Raw genomic sequence first — 19,902 nt, 5'->3', positions numbered from 1 at the left:
TGTGACATCACCCGGCCTAATGGTATAAGAAATAAACAATCTCTTTTTACCCTGCCGCCGGTTTTTCGTACGCTGCAAATAATACTTCAATGCTCTCACCGGGCAAAGAAGTCTATCCGAGTTATCAGATGACAGTGTACGAGATAAACTGTGAATGACAGTAGGTGGAAACTCTTCCCCTGGAGACTGGTTTTTAGCAACAAAGATAGGGTCGGTACGTAAAGTGACAGACCCGTCCGAATTGTAATCAACCAAATCATGCAAAAAAGCATGTATCTCACTGATCCGACGACAAGCTGCCAGTGAAACCAGAAACAGAGTCTTCCATGTCAAGGCACGAAGACTAGCAAACCTCAACGGCTCATAAGGCGCACCCTTAAGAGCATGCAACACCAGAAAGACATTCCATTTCGGAATAATGGAAGGTCGTTCAACCGTGGATTGTAATGATTTAAGTAAATCATGCAACACCAAGTTGGTAGAAAAGTCACGACATCCACACTGTTTAAGAGTAGTGAAAATCGCAGCTCTGTGACTTTTCACTGTCATGACTTTAAGTTTCCTTTCTTGGACCAACGCCAGAAAGTACTCCGCTAAATCGTTGACAGTAGGCGATAAGGGATCGAAATCCCGTGCGTTCGCCCAACGAACCCACATACGCCAGTGACACTGATAAACCGACTGAAGAGACGAGATGCGCAATTCTTGTCGAAAAACCTCTGCGTCGCAAGGAAGCCCTGATAACCTCCACGCGTGAAACCGGAAGACCTCCGGCTTCGGATGCCACACCGTCTGACTCAGTCGCTGGCTGAGTAGATCGGACAACACTGGTAATCGGAATGGGACTGCCACTAACAGTGACAGGAGCTGTGGAAACCAGGGCTGCGCCACCCACAGAGGAGCTATCAACGTCACGTGACAAGGTTCCTGGACCACTTTGGTCAACACCTTGCCGAGTAAGACAGGAGGAGGGAAGGCATAAAAATCCAGTCCCGTCCAATCCATACTTAACGCGTCGTACTCCAACGCCAATGTGTCCGGTACCGGGGACACGAACACCGGCAATTGGTTGTTCAACTGTGTGGCAAACATGTCCACCTGTGGACTGCCCCACACCCGAAGAACCGCTGCGACCACCCCTTTGTTCAACATCCACTCCGTCTGAACAGGGGTATGTCGACTGAGGGCATCTGCTAACACATTCACCGATGAAGGAATGTGTTTCGCCCACAGAGTGGTCCCTAGTTGGTCGCAGAATTCCAAAATCGCAAGAGCTTTGCGACCCAAAGTCTCCGATTTGGTTCCACCCCAACGATTGAGATATGCCACTACCGACGTATTGTCGCATCTCAACAGAATTCGACGGTGTCGAAGAACACACCGGAAATGAAGACAGGCACGATGCACTGCCTCCATCTCCAAACAGTTGATATGAAGCTTCCTCTCGGAGAGATTCCATACCCCTGAAATGTGTTGATCCAACAGATGCGCCCCGTACCCGTGCAGCGACGCATCCGTGAACAGGATCAGATCCGGAGCAGGGGGGTGCAACGGAACCGATAGGGACATGCACTTGTCCGACAGGCACTCCTGTATCGGATGAGTGAACCATGGGCCCAGAGGCACTATCGTGTCCCAATTGTGACCGTCCCACCGTGGGGACAAATGCCACTGGAGTGGTCGTTTGAATCGTCTGAACCGCACGATCAATGAGGCCAGAGATTCGAGGTGGCCCAACACCACGTGGAGAGATCGTACCGTAGTACTTTGCTCCCCCATCAAACGTCGCGCCGACGTTTGGAAATTGTGGATACGCACATCGGTGGGACGAACCGACGCTACCACAAGATCGAAGACCACTCCGAGATATGTGAAAATCTGAGCCGGCATTAACTCCGATTTCACCCAATTGGGAATAAAACCCAATTGGAGGATCGTGTCCAAAACCAACCCGACATTGGTCTGACACTCCTGTTGCGACGAAGCTGGGATCAACCAATCGTCCAGATAGGTATGCATTCGAACCCCTAACAAATGAACATGACCTACCACCGCTTTTACCACACGTGTAAAAGCATGGGGACTCGTCGCCAAACCGAACGGAAGCACCCGAAACTCGTACGCTTTCCCGTCGAACAGGAAGCGCAGAAACTTCCAAAACGCCTTGTGCACCGGGACATGGAGGTATGCGTCTTTCAGATCGATCGACACAGCCCACTCCCCAATTTGAAGCAGGTTCCGGACCGAATGAACCGTTTCCATTTTCATGGAAGGAACATCGACGTATACGTTCAGTGGCTTCAAATTTAGGATTGGTCTCCATTCCCCATTTTTCTTCCGGGCGAAGAAAAGATGAGAATAAAATCCCGGAGTGTCCAGACTGACTCTCTGGATGGCCCCTTTGTCGAGAAACTCGGCAATCATACTCTCCACTAAAACGCGCCGATCCGCGGACGGTAACGGCGGCATTCTCGGAGTGGAAGTAAGAGGGGGGCTCGAAGAAAAGGGTATTTTGTAACCGTGTCGAACGACCGACAGAACCCAGGGGTCGAGACCAGGCAGCTTGCACCAATTTCGAAGGAAATGGCGGAGCCTGCCCCCCACGGGTATGTTTGCTAACGGTACCTCCGAAAGCAACTGCCGATCGTTCACGTACCCTCACCCCAACCGCTTACCACCCGTAGGCGCAACGCCTTTGGTGGACTGAGAACGGAACGCAGTACGACGTTTGCGTCCTCGCTTAGCGGAAGACGGGTTGTTACCTGGTTGCCTCCTAGTGTCAGGAACCCTAGGGATCTGAGCCGACTGTAAAAAAGCAGCCTTTTTTACAGGAGGAGGCTTGAACCCCGAAAACGTGGACCGACGTTTACCAGAGGTTGAGGGTCGAGTGTTCGGGACTGGTCGCGACAAATCCTTGTCTAAAGTAAATTTTCCCGTACCGAACGTGTACGAAAAAACGTCTTCGCAACGTTTGACGCACTCAAACCCGCCAGGTAATGGTCACGCCGTAACAAAAGACTGTTCGCAAACAATCGGCCAGATAACTGAGCGATATGCTTAGAGGCTTTTGACGCAGCCTCCAAACAGCCTTTCGCCATCGCGGGAAGGCTCTCGACAGCCTTATCCAAGCCAAATAGGAACGTACCTAAATGGTTATTAACCTGGAACATCGACTTAGCCAGCCGTTCGAACGATTCCAGATCCGCGATTGGCAATGACACATGCGGCGATGGGGAACAAGCGGCTCGGACACTAGCGGGAACGACCGCCGGATGTTCGAGAAAATCCGCCCCCAACGTCTCATAGGAGTCGGCACGAAAAATGCGCGCTCCCGTTAGGATTTTCCCCGTAGGCAGTGCCGTTGGGTACTCATCAACACCCACTCCCAGGATACGATCACTGCCAGTGATCAACACATCAATGTCACAAAGTGAACTGTGCGCCTCCTGTGCAAGTGGTAAACCTGACTCCTCACGAGGAGTGACCAAATTCAAAGAACGGTTCCCGAAGGAGACACCCTTGAATGTAGGCTGGGCCTCAACCTGAGGTATAGCGTCCCCGCATACCTGTCGGACCTGGTCCCTGACAAAAGCCAGAACCGCCGGATAATCGCACTCCTCCTCTACTTCCGAACCGAAGTGAGAGAGAGCTGGGTCAGCGACAGAATCCGGTCCAACCGACGCTTCCTCTGAAGCCAGGTCACTGTCCACTGGATCCCGAAGATCGATATGGACTCCTCCCCCTAATCGAGACGCCCCTGGGGCAGCGTCTCCCGAGACGGAAACAATAGGAACCGAACGACAATCCCTAACTGCATCGTCAAACTGCTGTCGAGACGCAGTTTCTGCTGGTTTTGGCGGAAAACCAGGGGGGGGGGGGGGGGGGGAATGGGAGCCGCACCCGTCGGTCCCGTCTGCGAAAGCAATGATCCCAACTGAGGCGAAGCGTTTCAAAAAATTCCACAAAACTCCGAAACAACGTTTCCTGAAAGCCTAACGGTCGTTCCTGCGCCAAGTGCGGAACGGTCGGAGTTTGCGGCCACAGAGTACCCCCAACCGAGGGGTATCTGCGCGAACCTCGTCCTCTATCGAGTAAAGTCGAAGAGGTAGGGACCAAAGACGGTGCAAACTGTGAGGAGATGTCCGTTGCTACCGAAGTCACCGGACCCGTGGGGTAAACATATGCAAACGGAGGACCCAAACGGGATGAGTCCTCCACCCAACGGTAAACATCGGTCGGGATGCCATCAGAGACGGATCCCGGCATCGGAACAACTGGCTCAGTTCGAAGCAAACTGGCAGAACTCTCCTCGGGCCTTGAGAATGCTGAGGTGCCGAAGCGACTGTCAGCAATCGAAGGCAAAGTCGGGGCCACCTGCTCTGCGGACGAAGCAGTGGACCTATGCACAACGGAGTGCATGTGCTCGGTAACCGATGAAGTCGTCAAAACCGGTGCCGCGACGACTCCACCCTGCCCCCCTTCTGTTTGTAAAGGTAACCGTAACGACGATGGCGACGCCCGCGACGAAGCCACACAAACAGAAGAAGGCGCCGTCACTAACGAAGACGGCTCACGTACCACGGTCACAATAGGAGCCCGGGGGGGGCGCTCCCGAAGTATCTGTAACTGTACTCGTAACACGGACCGAAGAAGAAACACCTTGTGTTTCCCCCCTTTCCGGACACTTTTAGAAGTGTCTACAGACTTATGGGACCTACCCACTAAGTCCGACTTGCCGACTACTGCCGAAGCGGACGACAAGATTTTGCTGGTACCCGAACCCTGAGTCTGCGAACCGAACCGAACCCACTGGTCAGGAGACCACGTGGCGCAGATCTCACACTGACGGTCTTGAGAACAAGACCGACAGTCCGGACACAACACGTGTGTGTCTTTATGTCGTAAAAGAAATGGACAACCATCTCGCGCACAAACTTTCCGTGCGCTAGCTGTCAACGAACTCGCGTCGGACATGGTAAATTCAACACAGAATTCCCAACTACCAACCGTATGTCAAGTTCAACCAAAAAAACAAACACAAAATTACAAGTAAAGAAAACTTTTTGCCAAAGCTTAACAGGTGTTAACAGGTGGACTGCAGAATTGAGAATGAAGTTACAGGTAGCCCGTGCAAGGATAGCATTGCGCATATCCGGCAAGGGAGAGAATTCTGCAGTGTGTAGGTATGACTCAGGTTGAATAGCATATTTGTTGTGCTAGCACAGTAAGTTGAATAAGACTATATATACTTAATACAAAACATATACACTTAATTGTTTAAATATATAATTGAAGATTAGCTTTCCTTTTTTCAATACCTATAAATCTTATGGGTGTTTTATTTTTGTAATACAATATGCATAATGAGCACCCTACTTGTGGGCCAATTCAGATGACTTCAGACATACCAGTTTACTACCAAATGTCTTCACTTTGACCCCCTCCTTGGCCTGCAAAGCTTCAGCAATTGTCGCCTGTCGTTGATGATCAAACTCTGTCACCTCACTCTTCTCTTTACTAACGGCCAGTGACTTAAAGTTTTCCTTCTTCTCTGAAATAATGAAAGAAGGCGAAGGTAATTGTTCAACTCCTCCTCATTTTTCACACTACGGATATCTGGTGTTCCAGATGATGTGGAAGGAACTCTGACAGGGCAGCACACACCAAAAGCTTTAATGTACTAGTCACAGGGCATTGGTTTAAATGGGGGGGGGGGGGGGGAGAGAGAGATTTACATATTCACAAAGGGTAATTAAAAAGCAAAGGAAAACAACTGAAATAATATTAATAATTTTATGCCTTAGTTATTTTTGTAAACTCAAATGATTATGCATTCGTAATTGTCATTTGTCTGGCATTTGCTATGCAATCAACCCGCCAATGAAAATTAGACTGTTGGTGTTACTGAAAAAAGACGAGTGAATGCACAGTGAACGCCAATTACTGTACATAAAATATAGACTCCAAATACAATCTCCTAATTATTTTTGCAAAATGAGTCTTTATAATCAGACTCAAAATTTTGTTTTTGTTTTATTATATGAGATTTGATAATAAAATTATATAATATTTATATTATCTTAAAAATGGATTATGCAAATTACCAATCTGTGCAGCCCTGTTTAACTACGAATAGAGGAACACTCCTGAGATTCCCCACTCTTAATTTATTCACAGAAAAGTTTCCAATTACAGTTAGTTATATACTTTCACTTCACATTACCTTTCTTGACCTCGGGAACAACTTGTTGAATTTTTTTCCCAAAAGGCACAAATAGTGGGGGACCTCCTTCTGATTGTACATTTGATCGGTTCTGCTTTGCTAGTTTCTGAAATAAAATATTTTCACTTAATGTAATACAATAAAAGAATAAAATTGGAATATAGACAAATAATACAGCCATTATATTGCAGAATAATGTTTTATAAATCCAGGTGCCCAAAACAAATGATATTGATCAAAATACACTAAAGGCAGTGTTTTATTTTGACTGGGTGTTATTGGAACATAAAAAAGGGAAACAAAAGCATGGTCTAGATTTTCTGTAAACATTATGTATTGCTAAACATAAATTCTGCCGACCCGAATCAAAAGTTACTGGATCAAACATGATTGACTCAATATAATATGTGAATATAAATGTAAAATAATTGCCGATCTGACAGACAATTTTTTTTATCCTGGCTCTTGGTCATATTGACCAGAAAAAATGGTTGGGATGGTAATATTTTGATCTGAAAAGGTTTTATTAAACATACTGCCAATGTGAAGTAAAGAATTCAGATGACAAAGGTTGCTAACCATCTTAAATTCCCAGTTTTCAGCGATGTGGTCAACTCTTCCACCCAGGAATTTGAAGTTCTTGTTTGAGAGCAACAGGAAACTATTCTCAACATCCACAGTTCCATCAAGAAGAATCTTAGATCCTGGAGCAGTGTTCAGGCTGAAATAAAGTTAGAGAATACTTGACAACCTAGGAGGTAAACAGTTTATTATACACTAGAGAATTAATGTCGTCTTCGCACGCCTTTAGGACAATATCGATTCCCAAATGTAAGATAGCCTTTAGGACAATATTGGATTCACAAGTATAAGACAGCCTTCGGGACAATATTGAATTCATGAGTGTAAGATAGCCTTTAGGATAATATCGGATTCACAAGTATAAGATAAACAGCTTTACAGAGTAGCAAGTCATATTCTATTTATTACCCATTTACTATTCTAATTACATAGACACTTTCAAATGTTATTGAATGTACAAGTTTTTGAAGTTGAGAATAAGACTTAACTGCAAGGTCATAAAACCAAAACCTTGAATATGATATCACTTAGGTTTATTATCCCCTAGATAAAAACAGCAAAATAAAAACTTTAATATTGTCCTGCATCTCTGTCCAACCCATTGGGGTTTCCCGGTTCCAACCAGTACCCCAGAAATTTGTTAAATACCACAAACTTTAAATCTCAACCCTCTGTTCTATTGGTAATAAACACCTATCTAGTTCAATATCTGTTACATTTGATCTCAACAGCACAGCTCAATACGTCCTGTGTATCATATTTAAAATGAAACAACGCAAGAAATGGATAACCATTCCAAAGACAGTTAAAAATGAAACAAACCCAATATTTTTTAAGTTTTCTGTCTCTATGCCAATGCATGTCATGTGACCATCGGTAAGAGTAAGTTTCAAAAGTCGAGGGGCTGTCTGTGAATGTTCGTTTTCTTTTGGAGCAGCAATATTTCTTAACTTCTGTACCTGAAGAACTGCTGGGCCTTGAAGCTGAAATATGTTCACAATAAACTATAGGAATACATGCAATATTAAATACAAATCTCCCAAAATTTAATTTTCAGTGGCAACTATCTTTAGAGATTAGAATAAATGTCTGAAATTTAAAACCTAGGAAAATGAAAGATTATACCCTTCAGAACAATAAAAAAAAGAAAACAAGGATAACCGTTCTATGTAATCTGCAGCGCTTAAAATTTATATAAAAAATTCTCTCTTACATTGTTTAATAGATATTTAACTTAAAACCTTGATTCAAGAAAGTGATTTTATAAAATTTTAATTAGATAAAATGTACTGTTTAAAGTATTTATATACACAGAATAAAAGAAAGGAACATTGTTTAGCAACACCTCTGCACATTTTTAAGCTATAGCTAACACAATATTTCAAACTGTTAGAGAACTGGATGTCGGTTCAAGTGGTTTGTATTTATAGTCCTTCCCACAGAGAACACCTTTTTTCATACTATGGAATTTACTACAGGTTATTTATTTCTGAGCCGAATGTTTTCTAAATGAAATGGATTATCATTGAACCGATTGGTGGCTTGTGTGAATTAAACATTGTCAAATTGTAATTATCTGTCCAATTTGTGTATAGTTCTATCGATACAGAAAAAACATCTGAAGATCTGGTTTCACAGTACACCAGTACAAATGTAATAGGCCAAATTTATGAAGCCTGTTTTTCTTAAATGCAGGTGTTTATGCATTGCAAATACATACAAGAAAAATGCAGGTGTTTATGCATTGCAAATACATACAAGAAAAACGCATGTGTTTATGCATTGCAAATACATACATGTAGTTACATGCGTGTGACATATAAACAGGCTTTGTAAATTTGGCCCAATAAGTTATAAAATACATAGGAATTGAATTCACCTTCATAAATCCATTCTTAAAGATGTTTCCTGGGTTCTGCCTAGAAATAACATGCTGATTACATGCTTGTAAGGCACATAGTGTGGAATTGACGACTCTATAGCAGCAGGCCCTAATCTTGCCAGTGAAATGTTTTCTTCACTGAAAGTCAGCTAAAGTCGCCAAGTTATTAGCAGTAGTGAGAAGTCGAAATCGTCGTAAGATTTTGGACATAATCGGATTTCAAAAACAAAATCACGCAATAGATGTCAAGACCGAGACTTGTTTATTGTCATAGCTCACTTGGCACCGTGTCGTTGTATGTCGGACAGTATTTTTTTTAGAGTGTATCCTCGAGTAATCGTGAACCTGCATATTAACGGGAATTGGTTTCTGCGCACGCGCATTTTAATGTGCGACTGATTTGATGAAATGTTTTACCTTGTTCAATTTATTATCAAAATCAACCAACAAATGTTAATACTCATGCCAGTTTCTGCTGTGAAGAGATTAAATACATATCGCCATCTAATGTTGACATTCTTCAGATACACCAGTAAAACGGGCTATTGTAACTATTTGTCAAAGTGACGTGTGTCACAGTGTGCTGCAACCAGTCAAGTGTTGTTAATCCTCGACCACATTCATTTCAGTAATGCCAGAAAATACTAATTAATATTTTTATTTTAACATAATGGCACATTGTAAACTACTTAATAATATCATATTTTAAATTAAATATGCAAATGTTTTGTTTAAACTTTATTACCGGAAGTAGTATTTTATATCGAAATACGATTTGAACAGTGTAAAATTTGGAATTTTCCCAATTGACCACGGAAACTGGTGAAACCTTACGAAATGTACCAATAAATGTTCACTTCGCCATTTTTTTTTTTTATATCAAACTTCGCACCTTTTTCTGGGAAGGGAGAAAACACTTCCACTTTTCAATTCTAGATTAGGGTCTGCATAGTGTGGAACTGACGACTTTATAGCAGTGACATAGCATTATAAATACTTGTCAGTATGGTAAGATAATTAACGCGCCAGTTGAACCTGACCAGCACTGAACGACCATTGTCAGAAACCTGTTTAAATACTCACATAATCAAGCCTGCCACGACTTAGCTCTTCAGGTAACCATTTTTCTCCTATTTCTTTCAAGTCAGTCTAAAACGCAAAGTACTTACATTAATAGAGGCACTGATTTTCTGTTTCAGATTTTCCCCTTTTCCGTTTCATAATGTTACAAATTCCGTTTTTTTCCCGTTTCAGTATTAAACAAATTCTGTTTTTGTTTCACACAGACAAAGCCTGGCATACAATATGCAATTACTGCATTCCTTTGTGAGATCAGAAATATGGCAATGCCGCAAATGTTAAAAATTAATAAGCAAACAAAACATACTATATCTTTCACTTGAGTAAATATCGGACAATTTTAGCTCACAATGTTCGGTTTTTCCCGTTAAATCGCCGGGAATAAACGAAGAAATCACGACTGGTAAAACGTCTAAATACTCTACATCAAACATTTGGCGTAACATACAAAGGTACTAGTGTCGTAGTGTAGCACAGGCAGATGTCGGTGTCTATAGTTGCTAGTTCGAAAAATAAATTTTAATTAATCAAATGCGCTATTTAAAGTTAAATAATGTTTTGGCAAAAAATCGGGAATTCTGTTTCAGATAGGCATTTCTGCGATTCCGTCCACAAAAAATCAGTGCCTCTACATTAATAACTGCATATCATAATAAACAATACAAGCTTATTATATCAGTATGTGACATTACTGAAGATAATATATATAACAAATATACTAAGTTTTTAAATAATATTCAGGGAACATTTATGTCGAAACAGGGTTCAAGAACAACTTTAACTAATTTTAATTTTAAGAAAAAAAAATCTTTATTTAACCTAGCTATGTGTAAACATTCTCAAGATTTTTTATAATAAAAATTACTGTTGTGTGTTACATAAAAGTCCAATCTGAGCATCTCTGTAAATGTCCCAAATATTTGAAATTGCTTCATGTTTATCAGGATTCTAGAATCGGGGGACATTTAGTTTAATGACATTACTGTTAAATTAAAAAATTGATTAGCAACTACTGTGTAATATTCTAAAATTATGTAGCAATCTTTAAAACGTGCAAAGTGAATAGAGACGCGATACTGACCAAAATATTCCCTTGAATACTTACATCAAAGGCATTTTTTAAAATTTGGTCTGTTGGTCTTTTTCCATGTTCTGAACACTGTTGCAAACCTTCTTCTGAAAGATGCCTGAAAAACATTTATATAGCATCAAGGCTTGTAGCAAAAGGGGGGGGGAAAGGAAATATTTTTATTCAATGAAGCACTCAACACAGTGTATTTATGGTTTTATGGCTTCGAGCATATGGTTATGGACATCACAGATATTGAGGGAGGAACCCTGCTGTCGCCACTTCATGGGCTATTCTTTTTTATTAGAAGCAAGGGATCTTTTATATGCACATACCACAGCCTTTGATGTACCAGTCGTGGTGCTCTGGCTAGAGCGAAAAACAGCGCAATGGGCCCACTGAAGGGGATCGATCCCAAACTGACCATGCATCAAATGAGCGCTTTACCACTGGACTACGCCTAGCCCCAAAAGCTTGTAGCATTTTATTAAAATCCACTACCCTTGGGATCAACATTTCAATCTGGACACTCGCCCTACTTCTAGTCTTCACTAGAAAAAAGAAGAAAGAAATGTTTTATTTATCGACGCACTCATCACATTTTATTTAGTTATATGGCGTCAGACATATGGTTACGGACCACACAGATCTTGAGAGGAAACCCGCTTTCGCCACTACATGGACTACTCTTTCCGATTAGCAGCAAGGGATCTTTTATTTGCGCTTCCCACAGGCAGGATAGCACAAACCATGGCCTTTGTTGAATCTGTTATGGATCACTGGTCGGTGCATGTGGTTTACACCTACCCATGAGCCCTGTGGAGCACTCACTCAGGGATTGGAGTCGGTATCTGGATTAAAAATCCCATGCCTCGACTGGGATCCGAACCCAGTACCTACCAGCCTGTAGACCGATGGCCTAAACACGACGTCACCGAGGCCGGTCGCTAGAAAAGGTGAGTGATCACTCATGCTCTCCTCCACACTTGCTTGGAAAAGTTTTTTAGACAGTGAAAAATGTATTGCTTGGTAATATTTGTAAAAAAATGTGTGTGTTTTATTTCAGACTTCATATAATTGCTTACCTAGCATCATTTCAGCTTTCCTTGATTTTCCCCATGGTCAAGACAGACTTCTGTATTTACTAATATCACTAGGAAAAAAACTTCACCAAATGTAGCCGAACACTATCAAAATCTTTTTGTTAAACATTTGTGAAACTCATAAAAATTAATTGATCTGGCATACGAAACACAATGAATGTTAATTCAACATCCTTCTTTTTAACAGTAACACAATTTTTACCAATCAATCTGAACCCATAACGTCAATTTTAAGGCATAAACAAAAATGACTTGACAGGGCACAAAGCAATTTTTTTTTTTTTTTTTAATCAAATGGCTTGTAAATAAGAAAAATCAATAGCCATCTCGGGATTCTTACTCGCCAGGCAACATACTAAGTATTTCTGTGAATGAAAGATTTCTAACACCAACTTAAATTGTTGTTTTATTTTACTCAAAACTACTTTGAAAATGCAATCACCAGGGAGGGGGAGGGGTTGGGGGTGGAGAAAATATTGCCCATTCCCCTGAAAGCACCTATTCTCAACATCCATAAGCCACAACTGTTCCCCCCATGTTAGTCTATGTTAGCAGTTGGAACAAAAGATCCAATCTGTAATAATGAAAGAGCGAAATCAAAGCATTACATCATCGGTAATATGGCAGGGCTGAAACTTTATAAATTGCCATAGGCCGGGAACATCACCGATGGCACAAAAGTGTCGTCGGTAAAGCTCCCCAATAATGGCAAAATGTTTTCATCTGATGTACATTAGTTGCCAGTATATATAAATTAGTACATTTAAAATATGTCTACATACAGCAAAATAACCTTTCAGTATTATTATTTTGCTGCAAAAGTGTTCTCTTTTTTCAACTGCCATGGGCAGGCTTTAAATTGCCGTCAGTGGTCCATTTCACTAACAGCAATTTGTTTTTAAATTGCCGTGGGAGATAAAATTTTAAGTCCGAGCCCTGTGAAAACAGATTGCAATGACATTTTATGCCAAGTGATCAAATTAAAAATCAATAAATTTTTCAGTTGTGCACGTTATGAAACATTTAGAAAGAAATCATTTTGCTTGACAAAATATTATGATCGTCAAAAAATTAAAAGACAATCACATGATTTAGGCTCAGGTGGGTGGGGGAGAAGAGCAGGGGTGTTGCTGGTGGGTTTTTATATACAAAAAAACATGTGTTTTAGTAGTAGTATTAGGAGTATTTTTTATTATTACTATTATTTTTATTATTGCAAAACACACACAAAAACATGTGTAGCATGAAAAAAATCACGAAGTAACCTGGTGCCACAATGTGAAACGAACCTGCGTTGTACTTTCTTGCGGTGACGTACTTATATGGTGATTTTGACATGCTATATGTATCACCACAAGAAAGTACAGCACAGGTTCGTTTTGCATAGGGTATCTTCGTTTAGCGTTGGTACTGGTTAACATGATGTAAGTTTAATGTCATGACTGGACTCGAGAATAATCAAACTAAAGCTCTGTGGCATCAGATTTAGGAAAAAAATTGTATTTTAGACACAGTAGCTTGCAACCACTTGGTTGTCGAGTTTTGCCAAAGCATTACATAGACTTTCCTCTAGCCTTACTCCACATATCAATATCAATAAGGGGTAGGGCTGGACATGACTCAAGCTAAGCTATTCACCAAGTTTTGAATACATGCATAAGAGATATGCATGTTTTGCAAACACAGTCCTATTTTTTTTTAGTTTTGATCATCAGTTACTATACTGTCTGTCTGATGTTGCAAAATAAAGATTTATGTCGTAATAACAGCCAGGTGCTGAAAAGTAATCTACTTGCCAAAGAGTGCACAGAGCACATTATGTCAATACTTTTCTTAACGTGCATGGCGAGTTCCTTCCCTCTATGTAGCATATTTAAAATGGCGGGGGACTTTTGACGGTTATCTTTGGAAGCTTTATTTTGTTAATTAATAATGACACAAGTACTTCAATCAGGATTTCGTGAGTACGGTAGGTTATACATTTTTGGTTTATGTGTCCATTTGTCGCACTATTTCGGTTGAGGTATAATATCCGCCCGGTCCCCCCTTTATTATATTTACTTATTTTAACTTTAGGCAAGACTTCCAAACGTTCCAGCATTCAGTTCATTCAGGCTTAGGTTTAGGGTTAAGATTAGTGATAGTATTAGCATGCATGCTGGAACGTTTGGAAGTCTTTCCCAAATTTGACACCGATTACGTGAACTGTGCACCAAAAAACAAACCTCATTGACAATATTATTAGAATGTTGATGATTTTTTTTTTTTAGCCACTTGCCCCTTAAAAAACAAAACAACCCTCATACATTTAAAGAAAAATGTCAAACTGAGAACTCATGTGGCATGTCACGATCAACTGAAACTTAAGCAGACTTTAGACATTGCCACTTCAAAGCGTTTGTCCATGTTTTACAAATCTTCCAGTCTGAAGTCACGCTCTAGGTCGTACTTCTTTGATTCTAATAATAATAACTATGCGACCAACAACAAATACAATATAGTTTACGGCGTTCTTTTTGGAAACTAACCAGCCTCTCCTTGCCAATTCATCACCCGCCATCTTCCTGCATCGTTGCAACCTTTGCAATGATTGGTTGAAATAAAAGGACTCGCAGCAATCTGGCACCAGAGGTCAGCACCGCAAAAGAGAGCGATCTATCTCTTAAAGGTGCTTGATCCTCTTTAAACTCTGTGCGATATTCTATCTAAAACCTAAAAACGTTTAAGTGTGTTTTCTTTAACAATACAGCTAGAGCACACTGGTTTATTAATCATCAGCTATTGGATGTCAAACATTTGGTAATTTTTTCATTTTCCCCATTAGTACAAGGGATCTTAAAGAGACATTCCTGAGTTTTTTGTATTTTTTAAGATGTTATCGACTAACAGAGACTTTTTAACGATTGTAATTACATATCAACTATATTTTTCTGCATACAATATTAGCGCCTGTATATTAAACGTGTTTCTGATCGTTCTAATATTTTTACTAGGTTAAATTTCATTTTATTTCCTACAATATTTCTTTTTGTACGTACGAAAATATTTGAAGACAAAATCCAGTTTGGACTTCTTACAATTATTAAGACGACCAGAAACACATTGAATATACAGATACTAATATTCTAAACAAGAACATATATTTAATATGTAAGTTTAATCGTAGAAATATTTTATTAGTTGGAAACATCTTACAATGCGGCAAACTCAGGAATGTCCCTTTAATTAAAAATTATACGTACCATCTCACAGAAGCATAGGGTTTCCAATTTTGTAGAGGGCAGGATAATTTTTGGCCGAATTAAACGAAAATGCTCGAATTTGGATAGCAATATTTATTCATATTAGCATTAGGCTACTGCCAAACGACTATATAGGGTTCCAACGAATGATTAATTGGCCACCGGTTTTACCACGGATTATTAATTAATTTTTTTTTTGGGGGGGGGGGGGAGCTAAGGACAATGCCCCTCAATCACACCTCTTTTCCCCCCACCACCTTATATATTTACCTGTCTCCCCATAGCAGGACTCATAGACAGTGTAATCCCCCTCCCCCCCCCATTAAAAAAAAAAATCAAGGGTTGTACTCGGAATCAAAACTGATTAAATTGTGTCATATTGTGTTATATTAATAAAATATGTTAAATTCAGGAAAAAAATTAATGGCGTGACTATGGATTTTGTTAGTTTCAATTTAAAAGAAATTTTAAATAATTATTTTCACTTTTCATTTATGGTTCATCCAGAGTGAAAATGCCCCCCCCCCCCCAACACCTTCATCTCTAGAACATGTATAATTAATGTTCTTGTATATATACGTATTGTTCATATGTTGTGCATTTCTCGCTAGGCCTACACTATCATTTGTGGATGATTCATTTATGTATGTCTAACGCGGATTTCCGAAGCAGAAATGTCGATTGTCAGCATCTTGAACTGGTCTTATCTCGACAGAACCACGATGTAAAATCCGAAACCTTCGGAGATATTCCGAAAGAGTTCCGCGTTACATTCCAGTCATTCGGAAGATTTCGGCCCATATCGGATTTTTGTATGACTCGTCTCACTGAGGTTTTCCGGTCTGTATTCTTTGTCCAACGCCCATTTGTAAAGTAACTGATGATTGGTCGAAATATATATACCTATTTTAGTTTAGCTTTGACATTATGACCTTTGACATATTCCTTAAGTTCTAAAAATGGCGGAAAGGGATAATTAAATGGGGTAGTGCGTTTCGTAAAATATTGTTCAAACCGTATCCACTATACATATTAGACTGTATGCCTGTGGCTGCCAAGGGCATATCACTCTCCATTGTTCGGATGGTTTTATTCATGCCTGAATGCACACTGAAGGCACGGTTGTATGCGTTTTTTTGACCACCTGTGTTGACTGACAAATACAAAAATGGAATTCCTGTAAATTAATATACTCGGTACAGATGTAAACACTGATTGTCATTGCTGGCCAGTAAACGGACACGGTATCATAATGGATAAAAAGGACGCCAAGGGTCAAAGGAACAGTTTCGTAAGTATACAGTTATTCCAGTGTCTGTCCTTCACTCCTTGATCCTTATTTGTTAGAAACCAGTAGGCCCCTATCCGGAAGTAACCTGGTTTTGCTCGACTACTGGGAGCACTGACTGTTATTGTACAGTTTAAAGCTAATGCAAGATGCATATGATTTAAAATGAACTACTGATCAGTTCCATACAGTATGTAGTAATGAGGCCAAAAAAAGAAGAAGAGAGTTGGTGACCGTCCTTTTGATCACATCAGGGTGTGGGGGGGGGGGGGGGGGGGGGAGGGAGGTTTTTATTAAAAAAAACTTTATAAAACCCTGGAGACCAGGTACAGAGCTGGCAACTCCATAGCAAACATGGTCCCCAGGGGTCTACCAGGGACATTTTAATATTGGACTGCATGTTAAAGGTAGACTAAACGGAAAAATATCCGCCCGGTCCCCCCCTTCCCTAACCCTAACCGTAACCTTAACCCTAACCCCAACCCCAACCCCAACCCCAACCCCAACCCCAACCCCAACCCCAACCCCTAACCCTAACTAAAAATAATGGAGGGGACCGGGCGGATATTATACCGACTAAACTCCAACAAGAGCCTTATTTGTTGGAAAGATGCATACCCGGACCACCAACACATACTGACACTTTAACAAATGAAAAACGCGTAATTTTAGAATTAATAAAAAAAACATGATTATTCCTGCGAACTGGGGGCAGCCATTTTGTTTTGTTTTTGTGACGTCCGGTGGTATAGCTTGGGGCGAAGTGACGTCAGCTCAGGTCCAACTTCCTATTAGCACAGTGGTAAACAAATGCTCTAATTTACGACAAGGCGCTTCGCTTTCATCAACCTGACTTGTAAAACAACATAAATGACTTGATAGATTTCAATCAAATATAACGAAGGAATTATAGTATTTTTTTCTTTTAAAAAATCCAAAGAAAAAATGCATATTATTAGGCCTGTTGGTAAGATACGTACGAGCAAAAAACGACCACTCACGATACCCAAGTGATAATTTTCTTTTCTCTGGGACTACATAATTGGTCAGTTTTGTGATTTTAGATGGGAAAGTCTACTTAATCAAGGGTTTTACAGAATTACTTACAGTAATAAAGTTGGTAAAGTCCATTACGATTTGAGGTTATCACACAATACCCTGTGATCTTAATAAAAGAGGCACGTCTTTTTAGTGTGTCTATATACAGTGTCTAGGGACCGTCTAAATATACACCTGCCAATCAAGAACCACAGGAACTGGCCACAGAAAGAAAAGACCAATTAAGCAAGAAAACACTCCGACTATTATTTCAGTACGTGGGTTAATTTATATACAAAATATAATAGTTATTTCAACACTTTGACAATGGTGGTTTATTTTGTATTAAAAATAATATATAATTGTTGCTGGCTTACTGGGATGACTATTATTACAGAATATTGCGATGCATCCGCAAAAATCAGGTATGTTTTGTTTCTTCAGTTCGAAAGAAAGAAATGTTTTATTTAACGACGCACTCAACACATTTTATTTACGGTTATATGGCATCAGACATATGGTTAAGGACCACACAGATCTTGAGAGGAAACCTGCTGTCGCCACTACATGGGCTACTCTTTCTGATTAGCAGCAAGGGATCTTTTATTTTCGCTTCCCACAGGCAGGATAGCACAAACCATGGCCTTTGTTGAACCAGTTATGGATCACTGGTCAGTGCAAGTGGTTTACACCTACCCATTGAGCCTTGCGGAGCACTGACTCAGAGTTTGGAGTCGGTATCTGGATTAAAAATCCCATGCCTCAACTGGGATCCGAACCCAGTACCTACCAGCCTGTAGACCGATGGCTTAACCACGATGCCACCAAGGCCGGTCTCTTCAGTTCAAAGACTAATTCCTGATGTGACACGTTAGGTATTACATAACAACCAGCTCGCCAGAGGGCGTATTCACTGGGATGATACAAAATGGCTGCGCCCGTTATATATAATAGCAGTCACATTTAACTGTTTTATTAATTAACTATACGATTATACTTGTTGATATTAAGCAATAATGTGCATTATATATTGTTGACTATGCATACCAGGTCAAATGCCTTGATTGTCCCTTCCTTTAACACTGTATTCTCTTTTTGAAATTTATTATATTAACAAAATTGCTAAAAAAATCTTTACAAATGCCTTCCTGTCCAATCATTTCCTTACTGTTGTAGTTCCTTCATTGGCCGCCAAATGGACCTGGTGATTTTTTAACCCGTTACAGTGCTTATGGAAGTTGAATTGCTGCTATTTTTAACAGTTTTTAACAAAATAAATAAAATAAATTCAGGGGAGGGCACATTTTTCAGGTACGGGCAGGGATGATCACCAACTCTTTTTTTTTATTTGGCCTAATGTACATGTACTGGTTGACAACATCTCCAGTCTTGAACCTTGCCTAACTGATTATGTATTTTTTGATAATTGATAAGGCCTATCAAATTGGTAGAGCCAAACCCATCAATTTTCCATTATAATCAAGGGAACATTTCGTTCAGTATCATGTTGCAATTTGCGTCAAAAGTTTCAGAGATCGCTACACAATTTTTAAAACATTAAACAGTAGTTGCTGATCAACCAACTAAAAATATCACTAATAATGTTGCAGGGCTTCAAGACTTTTTATAAAATCCACTAGCCATGGTATCAATGATTTTAAAACTTTACTAGCCACGATTAAAAATTCACTACAGCTATGGGATCAATGATTTTAAACATTTACTAGCCATGATTAAAAATTCACAAGCCCTACTTTACTTTAAGTTAATACAACTTTACTAAATAATAGTAATAATCAGATATGTCACCTAAAGAACGAGATAAAGCTTAAAAACACTAACATTGGGGGTTGGGGTGAGGGCAGGATATTCATATAAACAAAATAGACTTTTAACTGCAACATTTGACCTCCTTTTTTTTACTAGCGGTGTGGCAAGGCAATAGTAGTTATTTAGTAGCCGAACATTGAATATCACTAGCCATGGGAGTGGGTCTACCATAATCTAGAAGCCCTGTCAAGATTTGGAAACAAAATGTTCACTGTAGGTTAATCGATCATTGAAACATTATTAGATGGCGCTATCCTCTAAATGCAGTGATATGTATAATTGTAATTGTGAAAAGTAGATGTGATACATATAAATTTATAATTGTGTCAAAAATAGGTGGCTCAATATCTGCTAAATGCTGTGATAGTATTTAATTGTAAGTGTCAAAAGTAGGTGGCTTTTTTTTACTAATTGCTGTGATATATAAGTGTAAGCATGAAAAGTAGGTGGTCAGTCTACTATATGCTGTGATACATATAAAGTGTAAGTGTGAAAAGTAGGTGGTCAGTCTACTATATGCTGTGATACATGTACCTGTAAGTGTCAAAAGTGGGTGGCTCTCTGT

The 19,902-nt window shown here is 40.1% G+C and overlaps 2 protein-coding genes across 7 annotated transcripts in view; one reads left to right on the top strand and one right to left on the bottom strand.

Moving 5' to 3' along the window:
* LOC121375296 (tudor domain-containing protein 3-like) overlaps positions 1-14,512 on the bottom strand; it is a 29,548-nt gene extending 15,036 nt beyond the window's left edge. The window contains exons 1-7 of the mRNA XM_041502675.1: positions 14,468-14,512; positions 10,873-10,954; positions 9,771-9,836; positions 7,628-7,788; positions 6,803-6,944; positions 6,224-6,329; positions 5,409-5,551 (exon numbers count right to left, since the gene is read on the bottom strand). Of these exons, the coding sequence (XP_041358609.1) occupies positions 5,409-5,551; positions 6,224-6,329; positions 6,803-6,944; positions 7,628-7,788; positions 9,771-9,836; positions 10,873-10,954; positions 14,468-14,499 (732 nt within the window). The 5' untranslated portion in view covers positions 14,500-14,512. The remainder of the gene's footprint in view (positions 1-5,408; positions 5,552-6,223; positions 6,330-6,802; positions 6,945-7,627; positions 7,789-9,770; positions 9,837-10,872; positions 10,955-14,467) is intronic.
* A 1,638-nt stretch (positions 14,513-16,150) lies between these two features.
* Positions 16,151-19,902, top strand: part of LOC121376002 (protein diaphanous homolog 2-like) — an 84,051-nt gene continuing 80,299 nt past the window's right edge. For all 6 annotated transcript variants that reach the window (XR_005958383.1, XM_041503752.1, XM_041503754.1 and 3 more), the window contains exon 1: positions 16,151-16,472. Coding sequence is in view for 5 of the 6 variants with exons in the window: in XM_041503752.1 (XP_041359686.1) it covers positions 16,434-16,472 (39 nt within the window). In the remaining variant the exon portion in view is untranslated. The remainder of the gene's footprint in view (positions 16,473-19,902) is intronic.

Source organism: Gigantopelta aegis, chromosome 6 (genome assembly GCF_016097555.1).
Source record: "Gigantopelta aegis isolate Gae_Host chromosome 6, Gae_host_genome, whole genome shotgun sequence".
Classification (NCBI taxonomy): domain Eukaryota; kingdom Metazoa; phylum Mollusca; class Gastropoda; order Neomphalida; family Peltospiridae; genus Gigantopelta; species Gigantopelta aegis.
This window is presented reverse-complemented; position numbering and strand designations above follow the sequence as displayed.